At 35.7% G+C, this 15,926-nt stretch overlaps 1 protein-coding gene across 1 annotated transcript; it reads left to right on the plus strand.

Moving 5' to 3' along the window:
- The first annotated feature begins 1,456 nt into the window (after positions 1 to 1,456).
- On the plus strand, positions 1,457 to 15,857 carry ganc (glucosidase, alpha; neutral C). Its single transcript, XM_059354015.1, has 25 exons — positions 1,457 to 1,604; positions 1,865 to 1,927; positions 2,101 to 2,203; positions 2,730 to 2,857; positions 3,122 to 3,298; positions 3,390 to 3,411; positions 3,512 to 3,581; positions 4,206 to 4,302; positions 4,406 to 4,589; positions 5,492 to 5,636; positions 6,555 to 6,790; positions 6,882 to 7,008; positions 8,407 to 8,486; positions 8,718 to 8,861; positions 9,862 to 9,958; positions 10,060 to 10,161; positions 10,422 to 10,596; positions 10,774 to 10,842; positions 11,085 to 11,149; positions 11,243 to 11,319; positions 11,413 to 11,487; positions 11,746 to 11,859; positions 12,397 to 12,509; positions 12,707 to 12,810; positions 14,295 to 15,857. The coding sequence occupies exons 1-25, from the start codon at positions 1,576 to 1,578 to the stop codon at positions 14,405 to 14,407; spliced, it is 2,709 nt and encodes a 902-aa protein (XP_059209998.1). The 5' UTR covers positions 1,457 to 1,575; the 3' UTR covers positions 14,408 to 15,857.
- Positions 15,858 to 15,926: the final 69 nt, after the last annotated feature.

The following is a 15,926-nucleotide window of genomic DNA, read 5'->3' on the forward strand; positions in this document are numbered from 1 at the left end:
CTCCTTATGACGCCGGCCACCTCTGGTAAAATCACCTACACCCTCAGTTGATCAGATCATGTGATTTTACCATAGACTGTGTAAATAAGGATTTTACCCCTTTAAGATCATCACTTCTTTGACAATTTGCCACATTCATAGGCATCAAATAAGAACCCAGGAAAGAAGAGCTAGAGGGCTAGTTTGGTTATCAGTTTAGTTTATCAGTGTTTTATTGTTGACACTTATATTGACTGACAGCTTGAAATAACATTTCAGGTCAAGATTTAAAATGAAAAACATGATACATTTAAAATTATTACCCATTTAATAAATTAAACCACTCAAAAGTTTATTAGGTAGTTAAAATGAGTGGAGTCATTTCACAGTGTGGTATTAGTACTTTTACTGAAGTAAAGGATCTGAATACTTCTCCCACCACTGTCATTTTTACTTCTTTAATTTTTTTAAATTTAAAAAAATATATATATATATATTTTTGTATTATTTTAATTTTTTATTATTATTATTATTTTTATTTAATTTATTGTTTTTATTTTTTTATTTTCTGCGCTTCTGCACATCTGCGGCCTAAATACACTTCTGCGCATGCGCGGTCTAAATACGCTTTTGCGCATGCGCGGCCCAAATAAGCTTCTGCGCATGCGCGGCCCCAATGCGCAGAAGCGTATTTCAACCGCGCATGTGCAGAAGCGTATTCGGGTCGCGCATGCGCAGAAGCTTATTTAGGCCGCGCATGCGCAGAAGTGTATTTGGGCCGCGCATGCGCAGAAGCGCAGAAAAAAAATAAAAAGATTAAATTAAATTTTAAAAAATAAAAAAATAAAAAAAATAAAAATAATAAAATTAAAATAATAAAATTAAAATAATAAATAAATAATCATAAAAAATGAAAAAAAAAATAATACAAAAATTTAAATTTAAAAATTTAAAAAGTTAAAAATTTAAAAAATTTAAAGAAGTAAAAATGACAGTGGTGGAAGAAGTATTCAGATCCTTTACTTCAGTAAAAGTACTAATACCACACTGTGAAATGACTCCACTCATTTTAACTACCTAATAAACTTTTGAGTGGTTTAATTTATTAAATGGGTAATAATTTTAAATGTATCATGTTTTTCATTTTAAATCTTGACCTGAAATGTAATTCAAGCTGTCAGCTAAATGTAGAGGAGTAAATGTACAATATTTGCCTCAAAATGTAGTGGAGTAGAAGTATAAAGTTACATAAAAAATCTAACTGCAAATGTTTAATTATATCATTCATTAAAGCTTGATAGACTGTATTTATTTATTTTTAAATAAAATAATATGGGCAAGTCAGAATGAACGTAGGAGAGAAAAAAATAAATAAAAAGCGTAGAGAGTAGAAGAGCAGCTGTGGGAGTTTTAGTTTGGAAGTTTACACCGGAAGTGTGTTTGGCGGCGTGTAGCAATCATATCCTCTCGGTCTTCTGTCAGTGTCAACAATAGTTTACCCGGAGGGTTACACAGAAAAATAATATTATTAATACTTAAACCAGAAGACGGAGACCACCTGTTAACGGCTGATGTTTGTCTGTCTGTCTGATCGATATGGCGGAAGAAAGCCAAACCGTTGTTAGGTATAAACAAGAAGCTTTTTTCAGACACCAAGTTTTATTATTGGCCTGTCACTTTTTCACATGGAGTCTGTAAAGTACTTAATGTCATACAGTGTAATAGTATGTGGTGAATAGTAGTAATAGTAGTATTTACATTACTGCAGAATGAAACTCACCTGCATTTCGTGGACACAATTGACTAGATTTTAAGAGCTTATCTCACCCTGTGTCTGGTATATTATATCATGTATATGACGTTTTCTCACTTTACTTTGTCTCAGTGTTATTCCTGATGATGAAGGAAAAGGGAAGTTCAAGAAGAGTGGCGATGTTGCTTTTTACAGGTATGTTTTCGTTTCATATCAATCTTATAATGCTCAATTTGTATTCACAAATAACTCCCACAATTTAGTTTATTTTGCAGAACATAACATCAAAAACTTGCTGCGCTGTATCACTATAAAATGTTTAATGCAATATTATTATTATTATTAAAATTATTATTGTCACTTTTGAGGCGACAGATCCAGAGCCCAAACCTGCAGCACCGAGCCCTTTTGGACACCATGGTGCTCACAGAGAAGGGGGCACGTTTTGAGCTGTTGGAACCAGACATACAGGTACTAAACTATTACTAAATGATGATGGTGATGTATTTCTTTATTCATATAAGACACATTTAATCATTGCCATATGAAAATAAGACTAAATTAAGTTAGTGGTATTAATCTGCTGTGTTAATGCAACATGTTGGGACTAAAATCATATTACTGAATGCATTTTATTGATAATTTGTATTTTAGGAAGAGAGATAAAATCCTCTTTGAGCAAAGATTTACATTCAGAATACCACTGACAATCACAAGCATTGATAAAAATGATGATGATGATGATGATGATGCTCCTACAGCCATCAGGCTGTCTAGTTCTTCAATAATTTACAGAAGAGCTAACAGACTAACTGGATTTCTCCTCGGGTATAAATAAAGTAATTTTAATTTGATTTAAATATGTCATCAGTGAAAACAGTAGTGCAAGTTAATAAAAGAACTCTGAGTTTTATAATATATCACATTTGCTTGCTATCATATCTGACCTACCTTTTTTAATTCTACAAAAAAACCTCTTCCTTTGCTAATTTCACAGACCAAGCTGCTTCTCTCCGTGTCACCTTGCAAAAACGACACTGTGAGGATATTTATAGACGAACTGCAGCCCCTTAAAGCACGATACCGAGTTCCAGATGTGACAACAGAGGAGCAGCAGTGTGAACAGTAAGAGCTGCATCAGCATTATCCCACCATTATGATATATAATATCACAAGAAATGTATTCACATCTACTCCTCCTCTCTGAGTCCTTCCTCTAATACAACAAAAGCTTTGTGTCTGTGTTGTGTTTCCAAATTATGCTGCTTCTCTGCTTCCAGGTCAAAAGTTCAGCATCTAAATAATTAAATAGCTTTCAAGTTAAAATGTATAGCTCCATTTGTTGCAGTACTTAGACAGAGTTTGACCTTTTATTTCATCTGGTGACAGGTTGAGAGTGCAGAGACAGACGAAGGACTCTGTCACCCTCTCTTGGTCATCAGGACGTCACCAGGTGTGTGTCTGGCATTTCCCTTTCCGGCTGGAGATCCTGTGTGAAGACAAAGTGATGCTTACATTCAACTCTAAGAGCAAACTGTGGTTCGAGATGCTGCAGGACCCACCCAGGTGAGAATCTCAGGGGAGGGTTGTGAACTGGAGACAAATTAACACATAAAAAAGTGATTTAAATGAGATTTTCTTCCTGTTTTCCCGTCAGAGCCACATCTCATGGTAGTGAGGTAAGGCAATATGTTTAAACTGCAATATAATGCAATTACATGAAGCCTAATGTGGTCTTTAAATGCATTTGTTGTTGTTTTGTATTTGTTCCTCTGACAGATTCAAGAGGACCACACAAGTTTATTATGGAAAGAGACTTTCAAGCAGTTTGTGGATATCAAAGCTAATGGTTTGTTTCTACTGTTTTACCATTTTAAAAGGCTGACTTATCACATCTGTCTCAAAACGTCTGAAAAGAACCATTTCTTGTAGAGCTTGTATGAGTGATTTAGAAAAACCTAGCTGCATTTACCAAAGTAATCATGGGCAACTTTTCCACTAATGGGCCCTATATTTATTTATTTTGTACCAATTTTAAGTTATAAAAAAGTAAGATAAGAAAACTAAAATGTTTTTTGAGGTCCATTGTTTGTATTTCTCCTCCGAAAGACATTCATTATTTTAAGTTAAGTTAATAATTAATAAATATATACAGTAATAATATTAATAACACTTTAAAAATACGTCGGGAGAACTTTATATCAGATATTCAATGCTGCATTATTCAGATTCTAAGAAGGAAAAAAAAGACTACAGCCATTCAATGTCCTTCATCTTTCAAAGCTCATTCTGTAAACAACAACACAGTCATAATAGTACAGATACAAAGTAGTACAGATACATGTACAGAGAAAAACTAGAAGGGCACTCAGAGAGCTCCATGCTGCACCATTCCACCAAGTTTCATGAAAATCAGGCCTGTAGTTTTTCCGTGATCCTGCTGACAAAAACAATACTTCCTGTTCATCTCCAGGGCCCAGTAGCATCGGGGCTGACCTCTGTCTCCAGGGGTTCAGGCATGTGTACGGTCTACCAGAACACGCTGACGGCTTTCAGCTCAGAGACACCAGGTACACCCGTGTATTTTCACTAAATAAAAGCAGCAGAACGGTTTATAATTTAGCTTTGAATTTCCTTAATCCGTTGGTAATCTTTGATTCATTTACCTCACAGAGACGGCGAACCTTACCGGCTGTATAACTTGGATGTCTTTGCGTATGACTTGTACAGCCGCCTCGGCCTGTACGGCTCTGTGCCGCTGCTGGTGGCCCACAAGCCAGACAGGACTATGGGTGTGTTCTGGCTGAATGCATCCGAAACGTATGTGAACGTTAATTACAGCCCGTCTGACCACGAGGTAACCCTTGTTCCAGTGCTGTTCTCATCTGCCAATATGTCTGTCAAAGCTGAGTTTTCAGGAGCTGTTTACTTACTGCCAAAAGTCAGCTGGGTGAAAGATTTTAGAGGGAAAATTGAAACGACTAACATGTAAAATCAGAGATACAAAAATGTGCAATTACAGTCATGGAAAAAATTATTAGACCAACCCTCGTTTTCTTCAATATCTTGTTCATTTTAATGCCTGGTACAACTAAAGGTACATTTGTTTGGACAAATATGATGATATCAACAAAAATAGCTCAAAAGAGTTTAATTTAAGAACTGATATCTAGCCATTTTCCATGTTTTTCTTGATAATGATTTTGGTTATTATTAAGAAAACCATGGAAAATAGCTAGATATCAGCTCTTAAATGATCAGCTCTTATTATATTTGTCCAAACAAATGTACCTGGTAGTTAGTTGTACCAGGCATTAAAATGAACAAGAAATTGAAAAAAATAATGGGTCACGCTTTATATTAAGGTCCTTGTAATAACCATTAATTAACAAGTAATAAGGCCCTTGTAAATCCTTACAAGATGCTTATTAACATTATTGTGTGTTTATAAGCTTATATAAGTGTTAATAATGGCATTACAAACACCCATGACCCACCCATTATGTCTTTGCCATGCCTTTATTAATCTTATTTAGTTTGCTTATTGATATTAAAATATACTTTATTGCTAATCAATTATAAGTTAACTATAAGTTAACTATGCTTTTTGCAACTACCGCATCTAAAGCGAGAACAATGCCTTATTACTTGTTAATTAATGGTTATAAAGGACCTTATTATATAGCGTTACCAAATAATGGTCTAATAATTTTTGCCATGACTGTATAACCACATAATAACTCCCTTTATCCCCACCAGGACGGCCAAACACCCCCAGTGAAGAGGAGACGGACTGAGCCTCACACTGACGTCCACTGGCTGTCAGAAAGTGGCGTTATTGACTGCATGGTTCTGCTCGGGCCCAGCCCACAGCAGCTGTTCACCCAGTACGCTCAGCTCACAGGTGTGTGTGCAGCACTGCATCTAGTTTATTGTGTTTATTTGCACATGAAACCAATCATGACCTTAGAAAAAGCTCAATTTAAGAGCTTGAATAGGATTATTAATGAGGTTTTTACCTTACAGTGTCAGATTTATTTGTAATTTCCATCTTTTGACAATTAGAACAAATTTTCTATATCACGTTGTAAAATTTATGTTGAAAATGGAAGGAATATAGTATTAAGCAAGAAGAGAAATTAATACGTAGAAAAAAACAGTACTATACAGTATAATTTCTGCTTTTGATTATTTCCTACTAGGTTTGGAAGAATCCTGCCAACTCAATTACCTATAACATAAAGATCAATTAATTAAAAGAGACTTCATCCTGTTGATCGTAAAACTAACTCAAGTGAGATTAAACTGTAAAGATAACATCAAGGAGTTCAATGTTTTATGTTTTAGCCCCCCAAAAGACATGAGGTTAGTTTTCACAGTAATCTTGCATATTTAAGTGTTTTTTGTGATAAAATAAGTTTTGGATAAAATTAAACCTAGTAATTCATGCTGGCAAGGTTTGATACAGTTAGCTAGCTTTGCTCAAATTAATACTCTTGTATTTCTGTGTGTTTTATAATTCTTAAGGCAACTTTCAGTTTGTAAACTGTAGCTTTATCCAACTTAATTCTCAGCTCATTGGCTTATTCATGAACGGCCGCAGAACTGAACGATCGGCCGTGTTTCAGTTCAGTGAGTACTGATACGCAGTCGGAGATAAAAAATTAAAAAATACACAGATCGATTAAAATTTCCATGTGATCGACCAAATTCTTAACGACCATTAATCTATCATCGATTAACTATTCTCATCTCTAATTTCATACGCACATTATCCATCAGTTTGACTGACAGTTAAACATCTCTTCCCCGCCTCTGTCAGGATATCCAGCCCTGCCTCCGTTGTTTGCGCTCGGGTACCACCAGTGCCGCTGGAACTACAACGACGAAGCTGATGTGAAGGCTGTAGACGATGGATTTGATCGCCATCGCATCCCGTACGACGTCATCTGGCTGGATATCGAGCACACCGATGGGAAGCGTTATTTCACCTGGGACTCTGCTCTGTTCCCTGACCCGGCCGGCCTGCAGCGCCACATAGAGAAGAAGAAGAGGAAGGTGAGTTTTAGGATGCATTGTATATTTTATTTTAGATATAACATGGCACAGATTTTGATTATTTAACGTTCATGTTTTTCTTATTTTTCAGTTGGTTGTGATAAGTGATCCCCACATCAAGGTTGACCCTGATTGGCCGCTGTACTGTGAGGTCAGAGATGGAGGGCATTTCGTCAAGAACAGAGAGGGGCAGATGTATAAGGGCTCATGCTGGCCTGGTAATCTTCTTCTTACTATAAATACAGTTACATTTTAAAATAACATAATGAAAGTTATACTATTAAGACATAAAGCAACATTAAAGCAACATTGTCGCTTTAAAGTAACAGTTTCCACTTACGAATACGAATACGAAAACTTTATTATCCACTGAGTGGAAATTCCTCTTTGGTTTCACCATAGACATGTCTCAAAACAAACAGAATAAATAGTAAAACAATAAAGAAAAAACATTTCAAGGATAGAAAAATAAAAAATAGCCTACAACAATAACTGTACTTCACACATCACCCATTCAAGTACAAAATTTCATAAAAGCACACCATAGCACAAATCAAGTTTACAAATGTAGGTCTAATACCTGCCTTATTCAGAGAACCTGCTGTGCAGGGAAACCCTCAGCAAAGGAAACAACAAGAGTAAACAGGGTAAATATCTACCGCATTCTCGTCTTATTTATTGCACTTCACTTCATTTTGATGGCACACTGAGATGAAAAAGGGAGAATGGCAGCTTTCCACACTGGACCCTGAACGCCCGTTGTTGCACTATTTAACTTTGTTGAGCAGGTATGATCTCCCCGGTTAATCTCCAATGCCATAAATAAAACTATGGAGAGCAGAAATCCTGTAATATAACTACATCCTGTCAGTTGGCATGGTTCCTTGGCTTCTGACATCGTATCTTCCGGATTAAATCCTTCAGCTTGTCAACAAATGAATGTGTACAGCTGTGCATGAGGTCAAGGCACAATTTGTTTCACAGTGGTGTACTACTGTGAAACTGTAAGAAGACGAAATCACAGAAATACAGAATCTTGCATAATGTTGCTTTAATTAATGTGACACCAACTATGAAATGTCTCTGCAAACTTAAAAAATAAACCTAATTACTGTTACTGATTACAATACTGTTGTAGTTAGTAGGGTTGTCACGATACTAAAATTTTCAACTCGATATCGATACTCAGGAAAATATTCGATACTCTATATCATTTTCGATACCACAAGGACAAAAACAAAGACCCCAAAATTTAACAGAAATATTTTTATCAACAAGAAAAATGCAACATGTAAAAATGAACAGAACCACAGGTTAAATATTTATAATAAAAAACAGTTGTGCAAAAAGAAACTGCAACTATGATAACAAGCTTCAGATACTCGATACTTTTGAAAATGAGTATTGTATCCGGATACAACGTTTTAGTATCGATACTTTTTTGACAACCCTAGTAGTTAGTTATATAATCTGTTCTTTACCTCCAAGTACATTTTTGAATATGATTTTGAGCCATTTCGGAGCTCCTCCACATACAAAATAGACATATAAAGTTAAATTCTTGACGCCTGGTTGGTGTTCTTTCTAACTGTAGTTTTTATGTGAACCTCTCACAGGTGAGTCCTTGTACCTTGACTTCAGCAGTCCGAACACTCGGGCATGGTACTCCAGATGTTATGGCCTGGATAAGTACAAGGTCCGTGTAAAGATAAGCCATTAATCAATGCTACTGGTAATATACTAATTTATCTAATAGAATCCATAATAATCATAATAATATATTTTTTTAAAATACTCATCCTATAATGTAATGATATAATATTCTAAGATAACATTAAATATAAATATGTTTTTATATTCGTCATATTCTTACTCACTCAGTAGTTTTACAGCCATTAACTTTTTTGAATGTTTATGTCTGACACAGGGATCAACACCATCGTTATTTGTTTGGAATGACATGAATGAACCGTCTGTGTTCGATGGGCCGGAGTCCACGATGCCGAAGGACGCCGTGCATTACGGCGGCTGGGAACACCGGGAATTACACAACCTGTACGGCTTCTACCAGGTCAGCAGGCTCTTTTCTTCTAAATAGTATTTTATTGGAAGGAACATTTTGTGTATAGAAACATACAAATACAACACAAATGTACGGTCATGGAATAATTTTCTTTTTCTTCAATTTCTTGTTCATTTCAATGTCTGGTACAACTAAAAGTACATCTGTTTGGACAAATTTAATGATAACAACAAAAATAGCTCATGAGAGTTTAATTTAAGAGCTGATATCTAGCCATTTTCCATGGTTTTCTCTATAATGATTTTGGTTATCATCAAGAAAACCATGGAAAATGGCTAGATATCAGCTCTTAAATTAAACTCTTATGAGCTATTTTTGTTGTTGTCATTATATTTGTCCAAACAGATGTACATTTAGTTGTACCAGGCATTAAATGAACAAGAAATTGAAGAAAACAAGGGTCTAATAATTTTTTCAATGACTGTAGATGACTGCCCATCCATACTTAGGTTATCATGTTCCACCCAAGCCGCACCCACTACAGATGCAAAATAGGTAAAAAAAATAAATAAACAAAAAAAGGAGATTTTTAAAAATTAATTCATTAACACAATATTAATCAATTAATTAACAAACAATACTTACAATAATAATTATAATAAGTACAATATTAAAATAAGTAATATTCATTCAAAAAGAAACACAAAAACAACAATAGGTTGGAGAACTTTACATTAAAAACGTAATGCTCCAAACAAGATGTGCTCAATCATCTTATAAGAGCCACACTCAGAGGCATCAAGTACAAATGAAGAAACAAGCCATTTCTAGAGTCAAGTGCTTTATTTCTTTTTCTCTCAGTGTCCTAAACTCGTAAAGTTGCAGTACAACAGAAGACACACGGATAACTCAACTCATTTCTTCTTTCTTTGTCTTTCATTAAGTTCAGTTGCTTTTTAAACAAAAAACTCTTCAAAACTCTCCAATAATAGTTATTTTTGAAGTATACGTGAATTATTCTCTTCTGGTCTCTTTTGTTTGCTCTCAGCACATGGCAACAGCAGAGGGTCTAATAACTCGTTCAGGGGGCGTAGAGAGACCATTTGTCCTCTCACGCTCCTTCTTTGCCGGGTCACAGAGACATGGTACGTTTTTTACATGAAAAATAAACTCAGTCGTATGTGAAGTTTTCACGGTCCTTAACTGCTTTACACTGTTACATTGTTTAACTTTGTTTGGGATGCAGGAGCAATATGGACGGGTGACAACGTCGCCACTTGGGAATATCTGAAGATCTCGATTCCAATGCTGTTGTCTTTAAGTGTGACAGGCATCGTGTTCTGTGGAGGTAAGCGCAACACTGTATTTGTGATTTTATTTAAATCTAAAAATTATAACTAGAGTTGTTATTTACTGGTTTGAGAGACAGAAATACTGGACTTCATTCTGTAATTCTGTGATGTTTTTTTGTATGGAGACGTATTCAGTCTATACTTTCTTACAGTAATTAGACTTAGTACTGTAATTTGCTGCTATGCTGCTATGTATTTTAATAGTCTCACACTTTAAACTGCAGTCTCTCATAAGGTCTTTCCACTACATTTTCAGCTGATGTCGGTGGTTTTGTACAGGATCCAGAGCCAGAGTTGCTGGTGCGCTGGTACCAGGCAGCCGCCCTGCAGCCGTTTTTCAGAGGTCACGCTGCAAAAACGACAAATCGCCGCGAGCCCTGGCTGTTTGGAGAGGAAGTCACCGATGCAATCCGCACTGTGATCCAACAGAGGTACCTTAAGTGAGGGGTTGGCAGGATGAATTTCAAAAAGGGGAAGAAGCTGGGATAATGGGAGCTGCACAAATTTATTTTTTCATGTCTAAATTAACCAATGTTTCTGACAAAATGAGGTTTCCATGATCCCTGTAAGGAAAAGTGGGTTCACAGTCCTGTCTTTTTTGCACTCAGGTACTGTCTGCTGCCTTACTGGTACACTCTGTTTCACCAGGCTCACACCTGCGGTCTGCCTCCTCTCAGGTTAGTGCTGCCGCCTGCTGCTCAGTGGAAGTACTGCAGGTCCCTCTTTTGTCCTTTACCTTTGAGTTTTTTCAGACACTAGAGGTCAATATATATCATGTTTTGATTATGTAATGTTGGAATTGAAATGAGCATGAATTTACCTTTGAATTGCAACTTAAAAGATAGATAAATAGACTTAAAGAAAATGAAAAGCTGTTCAAAACATTTTGGAAAAGTTCATTTTATTCAAACCTGTACAGACCTCTGTGGGTGGAGTTCCCGAGAGAAGAGAACAGCTTCACTGTGGACAACCAGTATATGATTGGTGATGAATAACTTTTTATTTATTCATCTTTACTCCCTGGAATAATTGCAGTTTTCTTTGTAATGTCTTTGAAATGTCTTTGATTTGTTTTAGGAGGAGCACTGCTGGCCTGTCCTGTAACTGAAGCCGGTGTGAAAGAAGTCAAAGTCTTACTGCCTGGATCTGATGAAGTAAATCAGACACCAAGTAACATATATTATGTTCTCATGTGGTCATGATGCACTTCAGTGTGGATGTTATATAAAGGTTTGTTTCTGTTTGAGGTTTGGTACGACGTCCACTCTATGAAGGATTATAAAGGAGGCAGGACTCTGAGTTTCCCGGTCACCCTGGACACAGTAAGGGTTTTTTGGGTTTTTTTTTGGGGGGGTAATGGGATTGCATTGTACACTCTCACTAGTTCCCATACTCCTACCTTTAAAAAACAGGCAGTGCTTTGAATTGATTCTGCAAATAAGATCATTTTATGCTGAATTAACAGTCTTTGTTTTATTGCAAATTAAAGGAATATTTTTTTTAAGTGGTTGTTTCATGCTTAATAAAATGCCAATTATAACTGGGATAAAATAAATATATTTTCTGGTGTTTCTGTGCAGGTTCCTGTGTTCCAGCGTGGCGGCTCGGTGGTCTGCAAGTCAACAGGAAGTGTTTCCTGTACAGCTGAACTCCAGCAGCTCCCCCTCTCCATCACTGTCGCCCTCAGCTCCCAGGTAAAGATTAAGAAGGTGTGGGAATGGGGTTTCTGTTAAAATAACTCATTTGATAAAACCAGCTTTAGTTCTGACAAAAGTCTTGATTTGAAGAAATAAAGTGATACTAACTGATCATTGATAGTGATTTTGGTTATTATCAAGAAAACCATGGAAAATGTCTAGATATCAGCTCTAAAATTAAACTCTTAGGAGTTATTTTTGTTGTTATCATTATATTTGTCCAAACAAATGTAACTTTAGTTGTACCAGGCATTAAAATGAACAAGAAATTGAAGGAAACAATGGTTTAAAAATTATTCCATAACTGTATAATATAATAAATTAGACAGAAAGGTGTAGCTGCTTAAAGTGTTTTACTTCTGTAAGTTTAATACTTAATATCATACAAAATTATGCCTTTTTAAGACTGCGACAGAGTTCATTCATACCTTGGAAAAGCTGTTCAGTAATAAAACTCTATATTGAGGTTTAGACATGTGACATTTTGCATAATTGAATTAGTGAAATCTTGACAACGGTCCCTTTTCTCTGCAGGGCGTCGCTGATGGTGAGTTGTACCTGGACGACGGCCACTCCTTCAGCTACCGCCACAATAAGGCCTTCTGCCTGCGCAGGTTCAACATGCTGTCAGGCCGTCTGCTCTGCCGGTGAGTCACAACTCACACCTCCGAGAGAGGGATCCATTTTTAGAGCACCCGTGAAAGGACATCAAAAAATAAAATATTCAGTTTTTTGGGCCGTGCAAGCGACATGGAAGCAGAAGGCTGAAATGAATCTTAAATAGTCTAAATGTTTGAAAACACTCAGCATATGATGATTTACTATCTGTTGTTGTGTGTCACAGTCCTGCCAGTGTAGAGGGAACATTTGACTGTGATACTGTCGTGCAGTCACTCACCGTCCTGGGTGTGAAGAGCAAACCGTCCACAGTGGTTGTGCACGTGTCAGGTGAGGAGCTCAGCCTTTGTAGTTACATACATTCACAGCTGGATTCAATCATCTAACATTCAAAAGTATAGAAAAATCTCACATGCACCAAAATAACATTAAGTTATACAGAGTGTAATTTATATTAAGATAGATAGATAGATAGATAGATAGATAGATAGATAGATAGATAGATAGATAGATAGATAGATAGATAGATAGATAGATAGATAGATAGATAGATAGATAGATAGATAGATAGATAGATAGATAGATAGATAGATAGATAGATAGATGTCGTTGGCTTCTCCAGTAGATAAAATACAAACATGATACACATAAAAACATACAATCACACACATAAAAACATACAATCTCTGAATAAACATAAATACACAAAACGAATAAATAAATACACTACCAATACACTATACACCAGTAAACACATACAGCAACAAGCAATTGTGAAAATGGGCAGGAAACAGCAGCAGCAGGTGAACACATTTAAATACTGAGGCCTTCATAATTTGCCGTTCAGTGCCTGTATGGCACAGGGAATAAAAGACCTCTTATATGTGTTCTGGCTCACCATCGGGGCCCTGAGTCGACGGCCAGACGGGAGCAACTCAGACTCAGAGTTCAGTGGATTAAGGGTTGAAGTGCAATTCTGAGGCCAACACAAAAAGTAAGCCCTAAGTATTTGTTTAAAATAATTTTGGCTGTAAATGAGAAAACTATAACCAGAAAATGGTTATAGTCTGAACTGCAAACATTGCAAGAACTTGACTTTTTCTCTAAAGCTGCAAGTGAGAAGATTTCAGTCATATTGGGTTGAATGGATACAATACTTCAGTGCCATTGAAATGATTTTAGAATTCTTAGAGTGTAAATGATCAATTTCCTCACCGTTATCTTCCAAAGGAAGTCAGTGGCTGTGATGTTTTTTGTGCTTTCCCAACATATCCTTACCTGTTTTATTTATCTTTTCTTTTGTATTGTTTGCTTATTTTTGTTGTTGTTGTTTTTTGTTTTTTTTTCTCTTCTTATATTTTCGCTATATATATATTTTAAATTCTCTAAAATAAAACTATTAGTCACATGCACCAACATTTGTCCCAGTACATAAAAAGCCATGTGAGCCTCCATCACAACCAACAGAGAGAGTTAGCAGTGGGGTTTAGATGGAAAACAGGGTTTAAAGGAAAAACATCACTAAAACTCCAGTTTTAGTCGGTATTTCAGTTTCATTGTTTGACGGTGGCTAAAGTGGCAAAACATAGACATAATCAAACGTCTCTCTTGACTCACATTTTGTGCTCTTCAATAATTATAAAAGAAGAAATTCATCACAAAGAGGCAGAGAAGCACTTTTTCTCCTGAGGGAAATCATCAAATGGAGCAATCATAATTCTGTAAATTGAGGAATTTCTTTGCTATTCTCTGTCACATTTTTTTAAAAGGGTCCAAGGCAAACAAATTTTAACATATTTTCTATCTGTCACCAGGTTCTAAAGACACGGCTGCTGATTTTCATTACACGGAGAGCTGCTGCACGCTGACGGTGAACAACCTGAAGCTCAGAGTGACGGTGGACTGGGAGATACATATAAATGGTTAACTGTGAAAGTGTCAGTCACTGAGTTTCACTCCTCCAGGAGAATGTCAGGTAAACCCTGTCAGAATAATTTTAGTTAATCAAATCACCACACTACGTTGAATATATTTGGGATAAAGACTTGTTTTATGCTGTTGACACTAAAGTGTTCACAGCACTTGTAGCAATTGCTACTTGTAGCTTTTAGCAATTGTAGCTAAAACAAACAAGCCTTAAAAAAAGTGCAGGAGGGACTTCATACATGATTGTTTAATCATTTTACTTGAATTGAACTTAAAGTTTTTAGAATTTTCTGACTTAATTTGGTCATCAAGAGAACAAAAGGGAAATATTTTAACTGGGAATGATAAGATTGTTATTTGTTCTTGAATTATCAAGATAATTGATTTATTGTTAATAATAATCAGTGAAAAATGATTTAAAGTTGTGGAGTGAAAGTGTTCTGAATTAAAGGCACACTGATCTGCAGCTTCCTGTTGTAACAGACATTTTATTCTGAACATGTTGTCATGCTTAGCTGACCTTTAACATCCTTGTTTTTCTATTTTATTTTTTTTTGGCATACCCAATAGAAAGCTTACAACAGAAGCAAACAAAACACATGTAAGAGGCTTCATTTGAAAGGTAACATCTTCTACTTCCTGAAAATGTGATTCATTTAAAACTCAGTATGAACTGCATCAGTTCAAATATGACTCAAGAAAGTTTCTTATGTCCTCGTTGATAATAATTCATATTTGAATAATAATAACTCAGACATCCTTTAAGTCAGAACTGTGCAAATCACCAAACACCTTCTGCAACTTGCTTCAATGTCAACCACACCTGTGTAAAATTCCAGATTTACAGGTCGAACCTTACAGGAGTTAGGGGTTTTTTAGGTTTTGCTGTCAGTGTTCTCGTGCCTCTGAAAACTTAAATGTGTATTAAAAAACAATACAACTATATTTAGGAACTGGTGCGTTTTAAGAGGTTAACACCTGGTTACAAAGCAAATATTTTGCTCAACAACATGGTGTTGTGTTGGTGTGATGTGTGACCTGACCTCTTCCTAACCCAGATGTTTGCTCACTGAAGAGAGACACAAAATAGTACAATAACAAATGCTGCAATAAGCTGAATTCCTACATGAGACAAGGAAATAGCAGCGAGTGTAAGATTCAGGGTCAAAACAACCTGATATTGTAACATATACTATTATTTTTTAACTTCTTTTATAGTTTTGTTTATTTAAATTTTTAGGGTATACATGGATCAGTAGTTCAGTTTCTAAGTTTTAGTGGCCACACCAGGTCAGGTAAATGTACAAAAGTAAGGTAAATGTCTCTATACATGGATCGAGAAAAGAGATATTTTGATCACAAATATTAAATAAGAAAGACCATATTAAAAATAATCAATATTAATAATAATGTCAAGAATAATAAAAAAAATAAGTCAATAAAATAATGAAGAATAATGTGAAAAAAATTGATACAAATAATTAAATTAATAAAAGTTGCAAAGATTGCAATCATGATTT

Source organism: Centropristis striata, chromosome 16 (assembly GCF_030273125.1).
Source record: "Centropristis striata isolate RG_2023a ecotype Rhode Island chromosome 16, C.striata_1.0, whole genome shotgun sequence".
Taxonomy (NCBI): domain Eukaryota; kingdom Metazoa; phylum Chordata; class Actinopteri; order Perciformes; family Serranidae; genus Centropristis; species Centropristis striata.